General features: G+C 35.7%; 1 protein-coding gene, 1 long non-coding RNA gene and 1 pseudogene across 3 annotated transcripts in view; all 3 read right to left on the reverse strand.

The window, feature by feature from the left end:
• LOC149090911 (uncharacterized) overlaps nucleotides 1–17946 on the reverse strand; it is a 148443-nt gene that overhangs the window by 41764 nt on the left and 88733 nt on the right. The gene's annotated exons all lie outside the window — the stretch shown is intronic.
• Nucleotides 2753–3250, reverse strand: LOC149090912 (nucleoside diphosphate kinase pseudogene; annotated as a pseudogene).
• Nucleotides 6444–12712, reverse strand: myo (growth/differentiation factor myoglianin). 2 transcript variants are annotated; one of them, XM_089262847.1, is made up of 4 exons: nucleotides 12459–12712; nucleotides 9521–10625; nucleotides 8023–8444; nucleotides 6444–6951 (listed from the first exon to the last, which is right to left on the reverse strand). In XM_089262847.1, the coding sequence occupies exons 2-4, from the start codon at nucleotides 10581–10583 to the stop codon at nucleotides 6583–6585; spliced, it is 1854 nt and encodes a 617-aa protein (XP_089118973.1). In that variant the 5' UTR covers nucleotides 10584–10625; nucleotides 12459–12712; the 3' UTR covers nucleotides 6444–6582. The 2 variants fall into 2 exon arrangements, with proteins under 2 accessions (XP_089118973.1, XP_089118974.1); XM_089262848.1 differs by lacking the exon at nucleotides 12459–12712 and having other exon boundaries at nucleotides 9521–10273; nucleotides 10335–10474.

Raw genomic sequence — 17946 nt, forward strand, 5'->3', positions numbered from 1 at the left:
GTAACTAGATCTGGCTTTTTTAGAGTGATTGTTACAAATATGTTAATACAGTCCTTAGCTACAAATCTGGCTACTATTTAAAATTCAATTTATTTAGAATAAAAATAAATTTGCAAAACCAATGGCCAATATGTATTGCATCGATATCACTACCGAAGTATAAAAACGCGCTCTGCTAACTGCGCAGTAAGCAGCGACTGTGCTTTCGCTGCATGGGGGCGTGGTATCCAAAATCTGTAAATTACAAAATATTTGTATTCAACATATGTATATATATATACAGTAAATCTGAAGTCTCCAGGTCTAAAAGTGTTCAAATGAGGCTGAAATAACCAAATCAATTTTTCGATTATTTTCGATAAAAAAAAAGTTATCGCATGATTTATCGAAAAAATAAAGCAAACTCGTACTGCGTATGGTATACACGAGTATGCATGCCAAATTTCAGCTCTCTAGCTTTTGTATCTTCTCAGATCGACGCACTCACACAGACGGACGGACGGACAGACGGACGGGGCTATATCAAGAAGAATATATACTTCATGGGGTCTGCGATGATTCCTTCTGCCCGTTACATACTTTTACACAAAACCATAATACCCTGATTTCCCATTCCAGGGTATAAAAAGGCTGCTCGATGCTAAGCTTACAGAAAATGTGGCTTTGACTATATCGTTCCAACAAAGTACCTAAAAGAAGCAAATTATAAAAGCGGTAACGTTGCAAACAACAGTCTTAAATTAAGTATTATCATGAAAAAAAAAAAAAAAAATTCTATTTTCTTTTTATACCCTGTACCCATTGAAAATGGGATATCAGGGTATAATGGTTTTGTTAAAATGTATGTAACAGGCAGAAGGAGGCGTGGCAGACCCCACAAAGTATATATATTCTTGATCAGGGCGACGAGCTGTCCGTCTGTCTGTCCGTCCGCCCGTCTGTCCGTATGTATGAACGCGTCGATCTCAGAAGATATAAGAGCTAGAGACTTCAACTTTTTTTTTAAATGTCCGTATATATATCGCGCGCATATCGAGTTTATCACTAAAAAGCGAAGATCACTTAAAAAATTATTTCTCCTACATCTTTCAAGCCAATGTCTCCAAATTTAATATGTATATTAGGATGCATTTTATACAATTTCGGTATACACATACATTTAAACATCATGATTATTCAACAAATAAGCTCTCATAATATTGCCAACACTGCAGCGCAACCCAAGCGCAATCGCCTGTATATGTGCGCGCGTGTGTGTGTGTGCTTGCGTTTGCTTTTATCTGATGATTTCCGACAAGCACTACCAGTAATTCCAATACCTACTGCTGCCGATGAAATAAACGGTTGCCTCAAAGCATCAAATCTGTGGCGATATGTAACCAAACTTCAACTGTGTAAATATGAGAGTTGCATTGTTGAACGATCTATCTGCTGATGATTTCTCGAAGCAATTGCTGAATGTCGATAATGGCCGTATTCCTGTTGACGAATCGAGTGGCTTGATTTCATTTCCTCAAAATTTTTGCAATTTCGTCTCATTAAAAGATGAGCTTATCAACAAAGTATTTCCGAATATCATTGCTTTCCACAAAAATACTAAATGGATAAGTGAGCGAGCAATTTTAGCGGCTAAAAAAAAAGATGTGGATGACCTTAATTTTATAATTCAAGATAACATCGTTGGTACTCTGTATTCATTCAAATCTATCGACTGTGTAACAATCGAAGAAGAAGCCACTAATTATCCAACTGAATTTTTGAACTCCTTGGATGTGCCTGGTTTACCACCGCACAATTTACAACTGAAGGTTGGCTCTGTAGTTATCATTCTTAGAAATTTAAACCAACCAAAACTGTGAAATGGAACGCGTTTGGTGATAAGAAAACTGATGAACAATATGATTCACGCGTCGATAATCAAAGGAAAATTTAAAGATGAGGAAGTTCTTATTCCTAAGATTCCGATGATCCCAACAGATAAGCCCTTTGAGTTTAAACGAATTCAAGAATTCAAGAAAATGCGTGTTTTTCTCATGGTAAATTGTACGTGGCATGCTCACGTGTTGGCAAACCATCCGCACTATTTGTTCTTGCACCTGACCAAAAAACAAAGAATGTCGTTTACCACAAGGTGCTTGAATGAAAATCCGATTAATAAATTAATCAGAGTGTATCCCAATCTGAACAACATAGCTTTCAACAATTTTTAACTAGAAATAATGGATAGGGCAATGCAACGTTTGCCGGAACGCAGTTCATTTCGGCGCTATTGAAGCTAGAGACTTAAAATTTGTATATCTCCGATTTATAAAGTGTTAAAATTTTCTCGATCCGCACACTAGGGGCATTTTCCGATATGCCAGAAATCATAGCAGTTGAAGAGCTAGAAAGCTGAAATTTGGAATATAGATCCGCATCGACCATTCAAGATCACGTGCTCTGGAGGATATATCTACGCCCATTGGGGGCGTGGCAAATCGGATATAACTATCTCCTAGAGTTTTTAAGCTAGAACGTTAAAATTGCACATGAGCTAATGTTATGATTCTATAAAGATTGATGAAAAATTTCTATGTCTACGCCCTTTAGGGGCGTGGCAAATCGGACCTGAAGATATAGTGATTTTTCAAATTCTGCTATATTTTGGACACTATTGATGCTAGAGACATACAATTTTGTATATATACTCGGGCTGACCTCCAAAGTCCAACGAGCTATTCTTTATTCTTTAAAAGAACTTAGTGAGAGCAAACAGATTAATGCATTGCACTTGGAATCTATGCGTAAATCCAGTCTTTGGCTGCTGAGGCCCAGGTGACAAGCTCTTTCTCGTTGAACCAGAGAGCGATCTCCTTCTCGACTGATTCAACAGCGTCGGAACCGTGAATGATATTGCGGCCGACTTGAATACAGAAATCACCACGGATGGTGCCTGGCAAGGAGTCAGCTGGGTTGGTAGAGCTCAACATTTGACGACCAGTCTTGACCACATTTAAACCCTCCCACACCATTGCAACCACTGGACCGGAGCTCATGTAGTTGACCAAACCGGGGAAGAAGGGACGGGCAGACAGATCAGCATAGTGCTTCTCCAACAATTCCTTTTGAGCCCACATGAACTTCATTGCTACCAATTTGAAGCCCTTCTGCTCAAAACGCTCGATGATTTTGCCGACAAGTCCTCTATGGACTCCATCGGGCTTCACCATGATGAAAGTGCGTTCCTTTTTGGCGGCCATTGCGTATGAGATGGATTTATCTCCGCCGAAAGGGGCGTGGCAAACCGCAAAAAGTTTATATCTTCTATAGCTTAAGAGCTAGAAGCTTCAAATTTGGATAGTTAGGTTATTAGTAATCTGCTCTATCGATGTCCCAAAAATAATTGTTACGCCTCTTTAGGGGCGTGGCATATCGACAAATACCCTGTAATTTTCACATTTTTTTAGCGTAAGAATTCAAATTTTGAATTTAGGTTACCATTAGCTTATTCTATGAACTGGCCAAAAATGAAGTGTCTACGCCCAGTAGGGACATGGCAAGTTGAGGAAACCTGAATTTTCTACAGTATTAGAGCAAAACTTGGCTATTTTTGGATATCATTGCTAACCACAAAAATACTAAGTGGTTAAGTGAACGAGCAATTTTGCCGGCTAAAAATAAAGATGTAGATGACCTCAATTTCATAATTAACAAGTAAAAAAGCTCTAGTCGAGACTGCTCGACTACGAGATCCCCTGAACCCTACAAGCAACTGATATTTCAATAATAGTTAGTACACTCACACGCACACACACACACACACGCATACAAACAAACACACGCATATACACACACTCACATATACAGGCGATTGCGCTTGGGTTGCGCTGCAGTGTTGGCAATATAATGAAAACTTATTTGTTGAATAATTTAATTTCTAGACGTACGATCGTAATGAAACTTTCAGAACGTAATCATAATGTTAAAATTTATGTGTATACCGAAGCACAAGTCTCTAGTATTTGATATACGACTTTTACAAAGATGAGGGTGAGGGGGTGGATTTAGGGGTGGGGGGTAAATTTTAACAAAAACCGAAATTGTATAAAATTCATCTTAATATACATTTTAAATTTGGAGACTCTAGCTTGAAAGATGTAGGAGATATAATTTTTTAAGTGATCATCGATAAGGTTTTTTATCGATAAAAAAAATATCGGAATGAGTTATCGTTTTTTAGTGATAAACTCGATATGCGCGTGATATATACGGACATTTAAAAAAAAAAGTTGAAGTCTCTAGCTCTTATATCTTCTGAAATCGACGCGTTCATACATACGGACGGACGGACGGACAGACAGACGGACAGGGCCAAATCGACTCAGCTTGTCGCCCTGATCAAGAATATATATACTTTGTGGGGTCTGCCACGCCTCCTTCTGCCTGTTACATACTTTTAACAAAACCATTATACCCTGATTTCCCATTTTCAATGGGTTCAGGGTATAACAAGAAAGAAAGCTCTAGTCGAGACTGCTCGACTACGAGATCCCCTGAACCCTACAAGCAACTGATATTTCAATAATAATTAGAAAACACACACGCACACACACACACACACTCGCATATACAGGCGATTGCGCTTGGGTTGCATTGCAATGTTGGCAATATTAGGAGAACTTATTTGTTGAATAATTTAATTTCTAGACGTACGATCATAATGAAACTTTCAGAACGTAATCATGATGTTAAAATGTATGTGTATACCGAAGCACAAGTCTCTAGTATTTGATATACGACTTTTACAAAGATGAGGGTGAGGGGGTGGATTTAGGGGTGGGGGGGTAAATTTTAACAAAAACCGAAATTGTATAAAATACATCTTTATATACATTTTAAATTTGGAGACTCTAGCTTGAAAGATGTAGGAGATAAAATTTTTTAAGTGATCATCGATAAGGTTTTTTATCGATAAAAAAATATCGGAATAAGTTATCGTTTTTTAGTGATAAACTCGATATGCGCGTGATATATACGGACATTTTAAAAAAAAGTTTAAGTCTCTAGCTCTTATATCTTCTGAGATCGACGCGTTCATACATACGGACGGACGGACGGACGGACGGACGGACGGACAGACAGACGGACAGGGCTAAATCGACTCAGCTTGTCGCCCTGATCAAGAATATATATACTTTGTGGGGTCTGCCACGCCTCCTTCTGCCTGTTACATACTTTTAACAAAACCATTATACCCTGATTTCCCATTTTCAATGGGTTCAGGGTATAAAAATCAAATCGTCGGTATATTCATGTATTCATTCAGAAATTTTGAGCTCCTTGGATGTGCCTGGTTTAACGCACAATTTACAATTGAAGGTTGGCTCGGTAGTTATCATGCCCAGAAATTTAAACCAACCAAAATAAGAAAACTGATGATCAATGTGATTCGCGCGTCGATACTCAAAGGAAAATTTAAAGATGAGGAAGTTCTTATTCTAAGGGTTTAAAGGAATTCAATTCCCGATTCGTCTTGTCTTCACCATAAACTTTTGGCCATTATGCCACCTATCGGCCAAAGTGCATTGGCAAAAGTTGTTCTTGGTATAAACAACAACTATATTGTTTTGAGTAGCTCATATATATATAATAGACATACCTCACTTTTATCAATGTACTATAGGCAAATAGGTGGCATAAACGCCTAAAATTTATTTTTTTTTTGTTCAGCAACTTTGATGTACCTGTAGTAATATGTTGTTTTGAGTAGCGCATAAATGTATTTATATCCAAATGAATCCAAAACAAGTAAGAAGACTCTAGTCGAGACTGCTCGACTGGGAGATACCCTGAACCCTCCAAGCTGATATTCTTATCATTCTGCACTTCTTTTATGCACGCACACATACATACACATGCATCCACCATCACGCGCCCGCGCTCTGCTAACTGCGCAGTAAGCAGCGACTGCGCTTGGGCTGCGCTGCAGTGTGGGCAATAGTATGAGAATTTACTTGGTGAATAACTTCTTTTGTAAACATACGATCTTAATGAAATTTTCGATTATTCTTGATAAAAAAGTTATCGGGTGAGTTATCGAAAAAATAAAGCAAACTCGTTCTGCGTATGGTATATACGAGTACGGCTCTCTAGCTCTTATATCTTCTGAAATCTCGGCGTTCATACGGACAGACGGACGGACGGACGGACGGACGGACAGACGGACAGGGCTATATCGACTCAGCTCGTCGTGCTGATCAAGAATATATATACTTTATGGGGTCTGCAATGATTCCTTCTGCCTGTTACATACTTTTACACAAAACCATTATACCCTGATTTCCCATTTTCAATGGGTTCAGGGTATAAAAATATCCAAATGATATAAATTCATTTATGCGCTACTCAAAAAAATATATTACTACAGGTCAATCAAAGTTGCTGTGCAGATTTGGCTTGTTTGTATTGGAGTATTTATGTATGTATTTAATATGTGTATTCGATTATTCTATTTTATTTATACCTAAACGCTTTCTATAAAATTAATCGTTTATATAATATTAGCATACATGTACATATACATATGTAAATTGATATTGTCTGCTAGGAACAGCTGCATCCCTCTACGGACATATTTGGTATTACACTCAACACAAGCTGGTGATTTTCGTCAAAATACAGCAAGCTTAAGGAACTCATTTTCGTTGGCGAACAACATGGCGTCGCCGACGTAGTCAGCGCTGCCAAATGCGTGTGTGGATACTGCTCCAAATACCCAACCCGGCAGTCACCGCTACAAAAGTATGCATCGAATGATGTGGGTGCCACAACAAAGTGCCATCCGAAGCTGGTAAAGTTAACTTTTAAAGGATACCGACAGCAGCGCATGTCGTGATCGTTCTCGGTGCAATCGAGATAAACGCTTCGTTTTCGTCGATGTTTTTTGCGGGAGCCAATTTCAATATGCACGGTCTGTAATGAAAGAGAATGTTAAAGATCAATGTATACAAGTCAAAGAATATATTATCTAAGACCAAGTATTGAAAAAATGAACAAGTAAGAAGACTGTAGTTGGGACTGCTCGACTAGTAGATACCCTGAACCCTTCAAGCTGATGTTCTTGTCATTCTTTCTGCACTTATTTTATGCACGCACACCTACATACATATGGATCCACCCTCACGCGCCCGCTCTCAGCTAACTACGCAGTAAGCAGCGACTGCACTTTATGAGAACTTATTTGTTGAATAACTTCTTATATAGACATACAATCTTAATCAAATTTTTAGAGTCTAATCACAAAACACAAGTCTCTAGTACTTGAAATTTTTTACAAATTAGGAAAGAAGGGGGAGTGGTATCCAAAATCTGTTGATTATAAAATGGTTGTATTTATCATATGTATATACACAGTAAGTCTGAAGTCTGCACGTCTAATAGTATTCCAATGAGGCTCAAAAAACAAAATTAATTGTTCGATTATTCTCGTTAAAAACGTTATCGGATGAGTTATCGAAAAAATAAAGCAAAATCGTACTGCGTATGGTATACACGAGTATGCATACATTTTTTAGCTCTCTTCTGAGATCTCGGCGTTCATACGGACAGACAGACGGACGGACGGACAGACGGACAGGGCTATATCTACTCAGCTCGTCGTGCTGATCAAGAATGTATTTACTTTATGGGGTCTGTGATGATTATTTCTGCCTGTTACATACTTTTTCACAAAAACATAACCTGATTTTCCGTTTTCAATGTGTTCAGGGTATTAAAAGCGTCCTACAAAAATGTTTCAGTCAAATATGCAGTATTCAGCCATAACAGCGAAGGAATACTTTTATTATTATAACGAATATTCGAACGAAGAATAGGAAGGTAGGTGGCTTAAAGAAATTATTAAATAGAATTATTAAATTTTCATCCAATTCATTTATATCTATCGTTAACAGTGGAGCAGTGAGAATAAATCTTAATATAAAGAAAATGTTATGATATATTTCGAATTCAGCTATTATTAACTATATAGATTTGTATATATACCAATGGATTTTTTGCAGTACTATCTGTCGTTACAACTAAGGGCCGCATCCATGGCTCGACACCTTTTATAAAAATCTCCTGGGTTTGACTGGGATCTATTGCGGCTCCTGTACCTATTAAGGGTTTCAAATCCACGCTGACCCATTGACCCAATCCGGTTGGAATTTTATGTCGGAATTCGAGGATTTTCGCCTTGTGCGTATAATTTGTGTTATTTGCTCGACGTATGGCCCGATGCAAGGCTACGACAATCTCCTTATTATGAAAATCGGACAATTCTTCAAGCATTTTCGGTTGGTAAATACTGATCCATTCCAATCCACGCAAATACAAATGAAGTGTCACAAAGGAAATATCTGAGGATCCCGATTCGAACTTGAAACGTAAAACATCTGTTCTCCGACTATGTCGCACATGGGGTTCTGAAAAAAGCAAAGAAAAAAATAATAATTTTTAAATTTTGTTTGCATTCACGATGTGAAATAGTATATAGGTTTTATATACATAGGTTGCTATCTATATGTGCTATATGTGTCGCTATTCGTCCATCTGTTCCCCTAAGACACTTAAAATTTCTATTAATTAAAAAAAAAAAAAACAAGTAAGAAAGCTCTAGTCGAGACTGCTCGACTACGAGATTCCCTGAACCCTCCAAGCAACTAATATTTCAATAATAATATAGAGGCAGCGCTTGGTCTGCGCTGCAGTGTTGGCAATATTATGAGAACTTATTTGTTGATTAATTTCTAGACGTACTATATATACTTTGTGGGGTCTGCCACGACTCCTTCTGCCTATTACATACATTTCAACAAAACCATTATACCCTGATTTCCCATTTTCAATGGGTTCAGGGTATAAAAAAATAGAAATTCTTTAAAATACAGATGTCTCATTTGAAATTGGCAGACTTTTAATCTGAAGGTGTAGAAGATATATACAGACAGACGGACAGGACAAATCGACTCAGCTCGTCGCTCTGATTAATAATATACATATATACTTTGTGGGGTCAGCCTCCTTCTGACTGTTACATAGTTTTAACAAAATCATTATACCCTGATTTCCCATTTAAAATGGGTTCAGGGTATAAATTAATAAATAATTTTAGCTTTTAGGCAATTTTTACTACAAAAAAATTTACAATTTTTTAAAAATCCAACTCTTGTTCTAGATAATATAATATTATAATAGTTGTTATCGATTTTTTAAGAAAAAAAGCTCAAGTCTCTAGCTCTTATGTTTTCTGAGATTGACGGGTTGATACTTACGGACAGATGGACGGACAGACAGACGGACAGCGCTAAATCAACTCAGCTCGTCGGCCTGATATATAATATATATAGATCTATCTCCTTCTGACTGTTATATAATTAATAAAAAACAACAATTTGCCTTGATTTCCCATTGAAAACGGGTTCAGGATATAAATAGTATATAAAGCGAGTTAAATTTAATTTTTAAGCAATTGTTATTACATAAAAAATTTACAACTCACGTTCTGGAAATATGTAAACGCGGCTTATATGAGAAAGTATGCTTTCATATTCAATATCATCGTCGTTAATTGTAAAGTCAGTGACCTTTTGCTTTGACGTTTGTGCCCTTTGATCAATTTCAATATTATAGATATAATGAAAATTTTTAAAATTATTGGGATCGTCACCCTGCATTTCCAAAGACGTATTTCTATTGGATGCCTCATATTTATAATTATTATTAGAGCTCTGTTCAATGTTTTGTGTAACATTCACAGAGTCTGTCACAGTATCTTCATGCATAGACAGAGCTGATTCAGGCTTATTTAGGGCAGAAGTAGCAGCACCATTTGGTTTACTCTTATGACCCCACATCGAGTTAAAAAGCGAGGAATTATAGTTTTTATAAAAATTCTCCAATATGTTCTGCGGTACATTTATTGGTTTGGTTATATTGGGTAATTTCTTTAAGTTCAGTCGCATCAAAATATGCATCTTAATCGATTCCAAGCTATCCTGTTTCGCTTTCTCCCTCAGCTGACGTTGCAGCACAGAATCTCCACTAATCAAACTATTTCTGTTTACGCTAAATCCTTGTACGCTGGCTGGCTTCTGACCTAGTTGCTGATTCGGCAGCCCCTGGTTCTGGCTTTGGCTATGTACTTTTAGTAAAGGAGTGTGAATAGCAGTTGTATGTGTTTGATTTCGATGGCTTTCTGTGTTATTTGATCTATGCAATTTGTCTGTGTCTCTCGTTACTTCCTGGGCAGATGCTAAAATAACGATTGATAATAAAATCGATATTAAAATTTTAGTCGCATATCGGGTGATTACGAATCGAAACTGCCAGCTCGTATTGTTCCTCATAATCATCATCATCTGTTGTCGTTTCTTAGCGCTGTGGCATTGGCAAGACCGTTTTAAAGACATATTAATAAAGAAATTTGTGCAGTCGGAATCGTATACGGAATCAAAATCACAATCTGATTCATCAATAGTAGTTAAACGCTCAATTGTTTTTCCATTTCGTGCTTCAGCTCTTCGATCTTCGGGTAACCTTGTAGTTTTCTTTACTGACGTCATGACTTAATTTTCGTTTCCAAGTTTAAATTCTGGAGTATTGGCCTTAAAAAAGAAAAAAGTGACTCGATTGTATATAAATCCTTTTGTAGTCTTTAGACTTATACAAATAAGAAGGCTCTAGTCGAAACTGAACGACAAGGAGATGCCCTGAGCCCTCAAAGCTGATATTTTAATCTGCGCTTCTTTTATACACACATACTCTGTTCTGCTAACTGCGCAGTAAGCAGCGACTGTGTTATGGGCTTCTGCCGTGTGGGCAATATTATGAGAATTTACTTGTTGAATAATTTCTCTTGTAGTAAGACTATCTTCATGAAGCTTTCAGAATGTGATGTTCTAGTACCTGAAATACGTTTTTTTTTTTGAGGTGAAGGAGCCGTGGTATCCAGTATCTGTAAATTACAAAATCGTTGTATTCATCAAATTTATATACACTAAATCTGATATTTAAATATTAATAAAAATACTTTAAAAAAAAGTGCTTAAATTGGAAAAAAAAAAATTAATTTATTTATAATATTTTCGATAAAAACAAAATAGGATAAGTTATCAAACAATATGATAAACTTTTACTGCGTATGGTATACACGAGTGTACATGGAAAATTTCAAGTCTCTACCTCTAATATGTTCAGAGATCTCGGCGTTCATACTGACGGACGAATGGACAGTGGACCATTATACCCTGATTTCCCATTTTAAATGGGTTCAGGATGTAAAAATACATTAGCTTTGTAGTAATCATCTGACTGTGAATGAATGTATATACTAAATCTTTGAAAACGAAAGCAGTTGTCGATAAAACGTTATTGTAAACACAACTTTAAGCTCAAAGCAAATAAGAAAGCTCGAGTCGAAAATGCTCAACTACGAAATTCCCTGAACCCTTCGAAGAATTGATATTTCACAAGTCTTTAGTATTGGAAATACGCCTTTTATAAAGATGAAGGGGGCTAATTACAAGAAACAAGTAAGAAGACTCTAGTCGAGACTACTCGACTAGGAGATAACTTGAACTCTTCAATCTGATATTCTACTCACTGTGCATTTCTTTTAGGCACACATACATACACACGCACGTATTAGAACGCGCTCTGCTAACTGCATAGTAAGCAGAGCGACTGCGCTTGAGCTGCGCTGCAGTATGCGCATTGTAATACGAATTTATTTGTTGAATAATTTAATTTCTAGACGTACGATCTTAATGAAAATTTCGGAACTTAATCATAATGTAAATTCAAATGTATGTACATTCCAAAGCACAAGTCTCTAGTACATGAAACAGGCTTTTTACAAAAGTGAGGGTGAGGGGATGAATTTATAACAAAAATCCAAATTATTTAAAATACACAGTCACATTTAAAATTTTGAAGCTCTAGCTCTAAAGATGTGGAAGATATAATTAAATAACTAGCCTGATCAAGAATATATATGTATACTTTGTGGGGTCTGCCACGCCTCCTTCTGCCTTTTACTTATTTTTAACAAAACCATTATACCCTGATTTCCCACACTGCAGTCCATGTGAGTTTATGCGTGCATGACTATGTATGCGTGTTTCTTGTGTAAGCAGAAAGACGCGAAGAATGATTGAAATATCAATTCTTTGAAGGGTTAGTATATGTAGTTATTTCGTAGTTAAGAATTCTCGACTAGAGCTTTCTGATTTGTTTATTGATAAATTTCTTTCATGACTTAATCAGACACGCCCCTAAATATCCCAAAATACAAAATATGTATGTACATATATAGTTGACACTGCTCAACATTGTACCAATTTATCAATATATATACATATACATATACATATATATATATATATTATTAGATATGTATGTACATATGTACATGTGTTTATTCATCCAAGTACACTCACCAGAAGTCTTATCCAAGTTTAACAGTCAATACCCACAATCACTTAACAGTTTTAATCTCATCATATTCTTGTATATTCATTCAAGTATGTACATATGTATGTACATACATGGAAAGGTATGTGTTAATGTATGTACATGTACTGTGTGTATGCTTATACATACATATTTATGTCCATACATATGAATTTTTGTAAATGTAACTGGCGTCTTTTCGATTCACAGCTCTCAAGCTAAATGCATTGTTATGAACCTACTCACAACTTTACCCATCGAATGTTAAAAAGCCGGCACAGATGTGCGACTTATTTTATATATTCCCGAATTTAATACATTATGCGCTAATAAATTATCTTTCCGTGTGCGTGTATGTTGTAGTTTTTCGAGCTTGTTTGTTCTCTGATTGTTGGTTTATGTGCATACGTAGATGCATATATATGTACATACATATGTATGTATGTAAGTATATCTATGTGTTCATTAATATATGCATGTACAAATATAGATGTACATGTACACACAGACATATACATACATAAATATACATTTGTTTGCATTCATTCGCCAGAGTCTTTTGGTATATATGTATATGTTCTGTGTGTATGGCGTTCACGGTGTGCATAAACGGTTCATATTCATGCGAATCTCACTGAGAAGCTCTTGATGGATGACTCTCACTCTATTATATTCAATTAAAACCATTTATAAACATCATAATCAATTTTTGTGTTCTTGAACTTCAGGTCAGTGCTGAAAGTGCAGTTATTCCTTTTGATGCATTCAGATTGACATATGTATGCATGTATGCACATACATTTGAGTTTTTTTTTGGTATTTATATGCGCATATGTATGTATATACACAAATTTATATATTTGTACATGCATACATAATACATATGAAAATACATATGTATATGTATGTACAAAAGAATTCCGATAACAAACAAACATACACACATACATATATACACATATACATATATATATATATATATATATATATATATATATATATATATATATATATATATATATATATATATATATATATATATATATTTGTGGATGTGTACTCGAAATCTATTTTAAACACTTCGCGATTTTCTGTGAACGTACGTATAAAAACATATGTATTTATGTAGATACGTATGGTTTTAAGCATATGTACATTCATGAGTACATCATACATACATATGTATGTATATCTAAATTGCTGAATGTCTACATATTCACTCATATGCTTGCAGATACATATTTGTGTTTATTCATGCATTGTACATACATGCACAGGCATCGTTTTTTGTTTTGTTTTTTTTTGTTTTGTTTTTAAGTATATAATAAAATAATATGTAGTAAAAGTATTCACACATGTGTCAATTATTTCATTTTCAGCGCGCACAGCTTAAAAAAAACTAATAATAAATTTATTAATAAAACAGGGATCGGCAGATACGGCAATCGCTACGGCAGCGGCAGCAGCAACGCCAATGAATACAGTGATATACAACAGAGCCTGACCGTGTCATATAACTAACTGACAGATCCGCATCGACTTTCACATTCACATTCACAGGCATAAACAAGAAGCTGTTGTGCTGAGGATGAGTGTGCGCTACGTTCGGTCAGGGCACCAAGTCCCATTACAGTGTGTGGGTGTGCAGCGTTAATGCTCTGCACATTATTCATAGTGCTTGTTAAAATTTCAATCTAGCACGCACTGATGATGAAAAAGTTTTGGATGCCTTATTCTATGTTATTCTATGTTATTAATGAATAAAATATGTTTATATGTTAATACTCAGATAAAATATAAATATATGATGAATGAAATTTTAAAACATTGCTCTCCCATCACGGACCCGATTCCGGCCCTGCTTTTGTATGCCCTATACCCGTTGATGCTTCAAATGACTACCGACACATACATATCCTTTTAAATATATATATTTTAAAGTATGTCTATACCATGTTGTACTCAAACTATTATTAAATGTCTGAAATATATGCTTTTATGTATGTGAAAATTGATATTATCTGTAGATTACATATTTGTAAATGGTATCCTCAAGTCGACTTTTACATTTTTATGCCCTCTTATTTGTTCTTGCTTGCCACGAAATACGTCTGCCATTTATTGTTTTATCTATAGAATTACAAATACTCTACTTCAGTTGACCGTAATTCTAAATACGCACTATACTTGGTCATCAAACAAAGTATTGAATTTAAAGACTTTTCAGAAGATAATTTGTATACATATTTTTTTTTAAATAAATAAGGAAGTTGTAAATATAAATATAAGGAAGTTGTAAATACATACATACATATATTGGAGATACAACGCTTATGAGAATTTGTTGGTTGTGATTTGAAAAAAGAGAAAAGCAATTGCTAAATTTCGGCTTCCTATTATTCATTTTGCGGAACGTTAGTTTTTCATGATTTCCTAACTGGTTTCAACAACTTCTGTTTCTTCTGTTACTTCGGCCAAAGAGACATACATGTATGTATGTACATATGTATGTACGTATAGTTTGACATCCATTACTTTGTGACAAAAACCTGACCAAGTATGTAACATATATACATACATATATACCGACATACATATGTATTTATGTATATGTATTTTTAAAACTCAATACATAAATAAATAAATATGTATGCTTCAAGTATCGACAAAACAAAGGATACTTATTTACTTGAAAGAATTTCAGCTGCAGAATAGTACGGTTGTGTCCAGCTCGTTTGCTAACATGATATTCGTCACCCTACTCACCTATCGAAATTTCGTTCAGTGAGTAAAGCTCGTCGCCTTTCGTTAAGTGAGTTAAGCTTCGTATACAGCGAAGATAAGCAAATACATGAACCATTCATTCCCTTTTATCAATTTCACATTAGGCTATTAATGTAATGAAATGGGAATAATTGTGAGTCTATTCGCTGTATCCAGCACAGTCGTGGGGCTAACGAACAAAAGTCACAATAAACATGAAAAGGACAGAGTGCGGTATGCATTTCTATGCATGTATAGAGGAGAAAACTTAAATGCAGGAATATTCGTAACACCTGAACAGTTGTCTTCGATTATGTTTTGTAGTTTGGTTTTTGACAAACCGCATACCAACATCCACAACTACAAAGAGTTATCCTAAGGGCAACTCAAAGTTAAAACATCAATTTCTATGTAGAAGTCCACAAGTAAACTCTGTGGTTAAGACTCGGTGAACCACATTTACACATTGAATGAGTTAGCATTTACTCAAATTTCGGGTTGTTCGGTTGATTCCGCGTAGCGAGCAGTCTCGACTAGAGCACTCTTACTTGTTGTATCCTGAACCCATTGAAAATGCGAAATCATTCAGAAGGAGGCGTGGCAGACCCCACAAAGTTATTGATCAGGGCGACGAGCTGAGTCGATTTGGCCCTCTTCGTCTGTCCATCTGTCCGTATGTTTGAACGCATCGATTTCAGGAGATATAAGAGCTAGAGACTTCAAATTTTTTTAAAAAATGTCTGTACATATCGCGCGCATATCGAGTTTATCACTAAAAATCGATAACTCATCCCGTTATTTTGTTATCGATGAAAAATCTTATCGAAAATCAGTTAAAAAATGATATCTCCCACATCCTTAAAGCTAGGGTCTCTCTCTCTTTTAAATATATATTAAGACGCATTTTATATAATTTCGGTTTTTGTTAAAATAGACCCCCACCCCTATATTCACCCCCTCACCTTCAACATTATGATTACGTTCTGGAAGTTTCATTACGATCGTACGTCTAGAAATTAAGTTATTCAACGAATAAGTTCTCATAATATTGTCAACACTGCAGCGCAGCCTAAGCGCAGTCGCCTGTATATGCGAGTGTGGGTGTGCGTGTGTTTGTTTGTATGCGTGTGTGTGCTAATTATCATTGAAATATCAGTTGCTTGTAGGGTTCAGGGGATCTCGTAGTCGAGCAGTCTCGACTAGAGGTTTCTTACTTGTTTCCATTAATCTTTATAGAATCATAACGTTAGCTTACGTACAGACGTTAAACGTTCTAGCTTTAAAATTCAGTATTATCCGATTTGCCACGCCCCCAATGGGCGTAGGTATATCCGCCATATCGACGTGGATCTACATTGCGAAATTCAGCTTTCTAGGTCTTCAACTAATATAATTTCAATTTTAAGTATTTACAAAAGCACTGCACCATAAAAGTTTATGTCTAGATTCTCTAATATAGCTTCCGATGTCAACCCGACGTAGCATTAAGGAAATATATATATAAATATATATGCCTTTAGCTGCCTTCGCCCAGCTTCTGTATATTGTGATTTGCTGTTTTGTTTTGCTTGTTTTTTTCTTTTTACAGATCGAGATTTTAGATCTTTGTAGCTGGGCATAGGAACAGTCTGAGTCACAGCATGTGGTGAAAATCAGCGTGATCTTAGTGAAGTGATTTTCTTAGCTCAAACAAATAGTGTAGATCACCGCGATACCTTTGTGATCAACAACCCTCAAAGGGACAAGACGATTCTATATCGATTCTCGTGTGAAAACATGCAATTATATTTTTACTTGTATTATTACTGAGTTTTTATGAGAAGAACCTCGGTTATTGTGCGTTATTCGCTTTAGGGGTTGCCAATATAATACAACAATATGAAGGCATGCGGTTAACAAATCTCATAGTTATGCTAAGAACAGTGATTTGAAAGTGATATGTGAATATAGCAAAAACATAGCCTAAAACATACAGAATACTAGCAAAACCAAAATGTTAGAGCTTGATAAACGGATGGACAGGGCTAGAGTGACTTATTTAGTCTGTGCATATATATATATGTATATATATATATATATATATATATATATATATATATATATATGGCTCACAGCTTATTTCGTGCAGTACAATTTTAAAGCCGTTTGCCCGCTAAGCCAGTAAATATATCAAAAAAATTTATTCATTATACATATATTCGACTTCATTATTTTTCTGTTCTAACAAATAACATTAAAAACTAAAGAAAACAGAAATAGCTAGCTATTTCCATGTCACAGCTTATTTTATTACTTTATTATCACTTTTAATGACTTTATTGGCCAAAACAAAAGCTCTGTATGTGGTGGGCGCCAAACATATTGCATCCAATCCGACCCATATATATGCACATGGGTCGAAATTCAATATATTTAGTTGGTAGTTGGATACTTAGTTTTCATTGATGATAATACGAAAAAAACTATATATCTATCCTCTTTAAAGAAGATTTTGCTCCAAAATAGCGAAAAGCTTTTACTAGAAGGCCGATCACGATTTCATCAGGGTAATGATCAAAAACATAAGCTGGGTGTTGTCCAGTCCTGGTTGATCTGGAATTGTCCAAATGTGGTCAATCCACTAGCCCAGTGGGCATACCTAAACGTTCGGAAAAAGTTAATATCGAATAAAAGCGAGGAATGGCCAAAAATCTCCAGCGAAGTCGACAGAAA

The sequence above is a fragment of the Drosophila navojoa genome, chromosome 6, assembly GCF_054131105.1.
Source record: "Drosophila navojoa isolate 15081-1374.11 chromosome 6, UAZ_NAV_1.0, whole genome shotgun sequence".
NCBI classification, from domain to species: domain Eukaryota; kingdom Metazoa; phylum Arthropoda; class Insecta; order Diptera; family Drosophilidae; genus Drosophila; species Drosophila navojoa.

Bases quoted from the DNA above. Each gene is read 5' to 3' on its own strand.
- myo (XM_089262847.1), bottom strand. From the start codon at position 10,583: ATGACGTCAGTAAAGAAAACTACAAGGTTACCCGAAGATCGAAGAGCT. The intron at 8,445-9,520 runs GTGAGTTGTAAA...TGCTTTTTTCAG, and splicing joins CGTTTACATATTTCCAGAAC to AACCCCATGTGCGACATAGT. The intron at 6,952-8,022 runs GTATATATACAA...CTTTCATTACAG, and splicing joins GTACTGCAAAAAATCCATTG to ACCGTGCATATTGAAATTGG.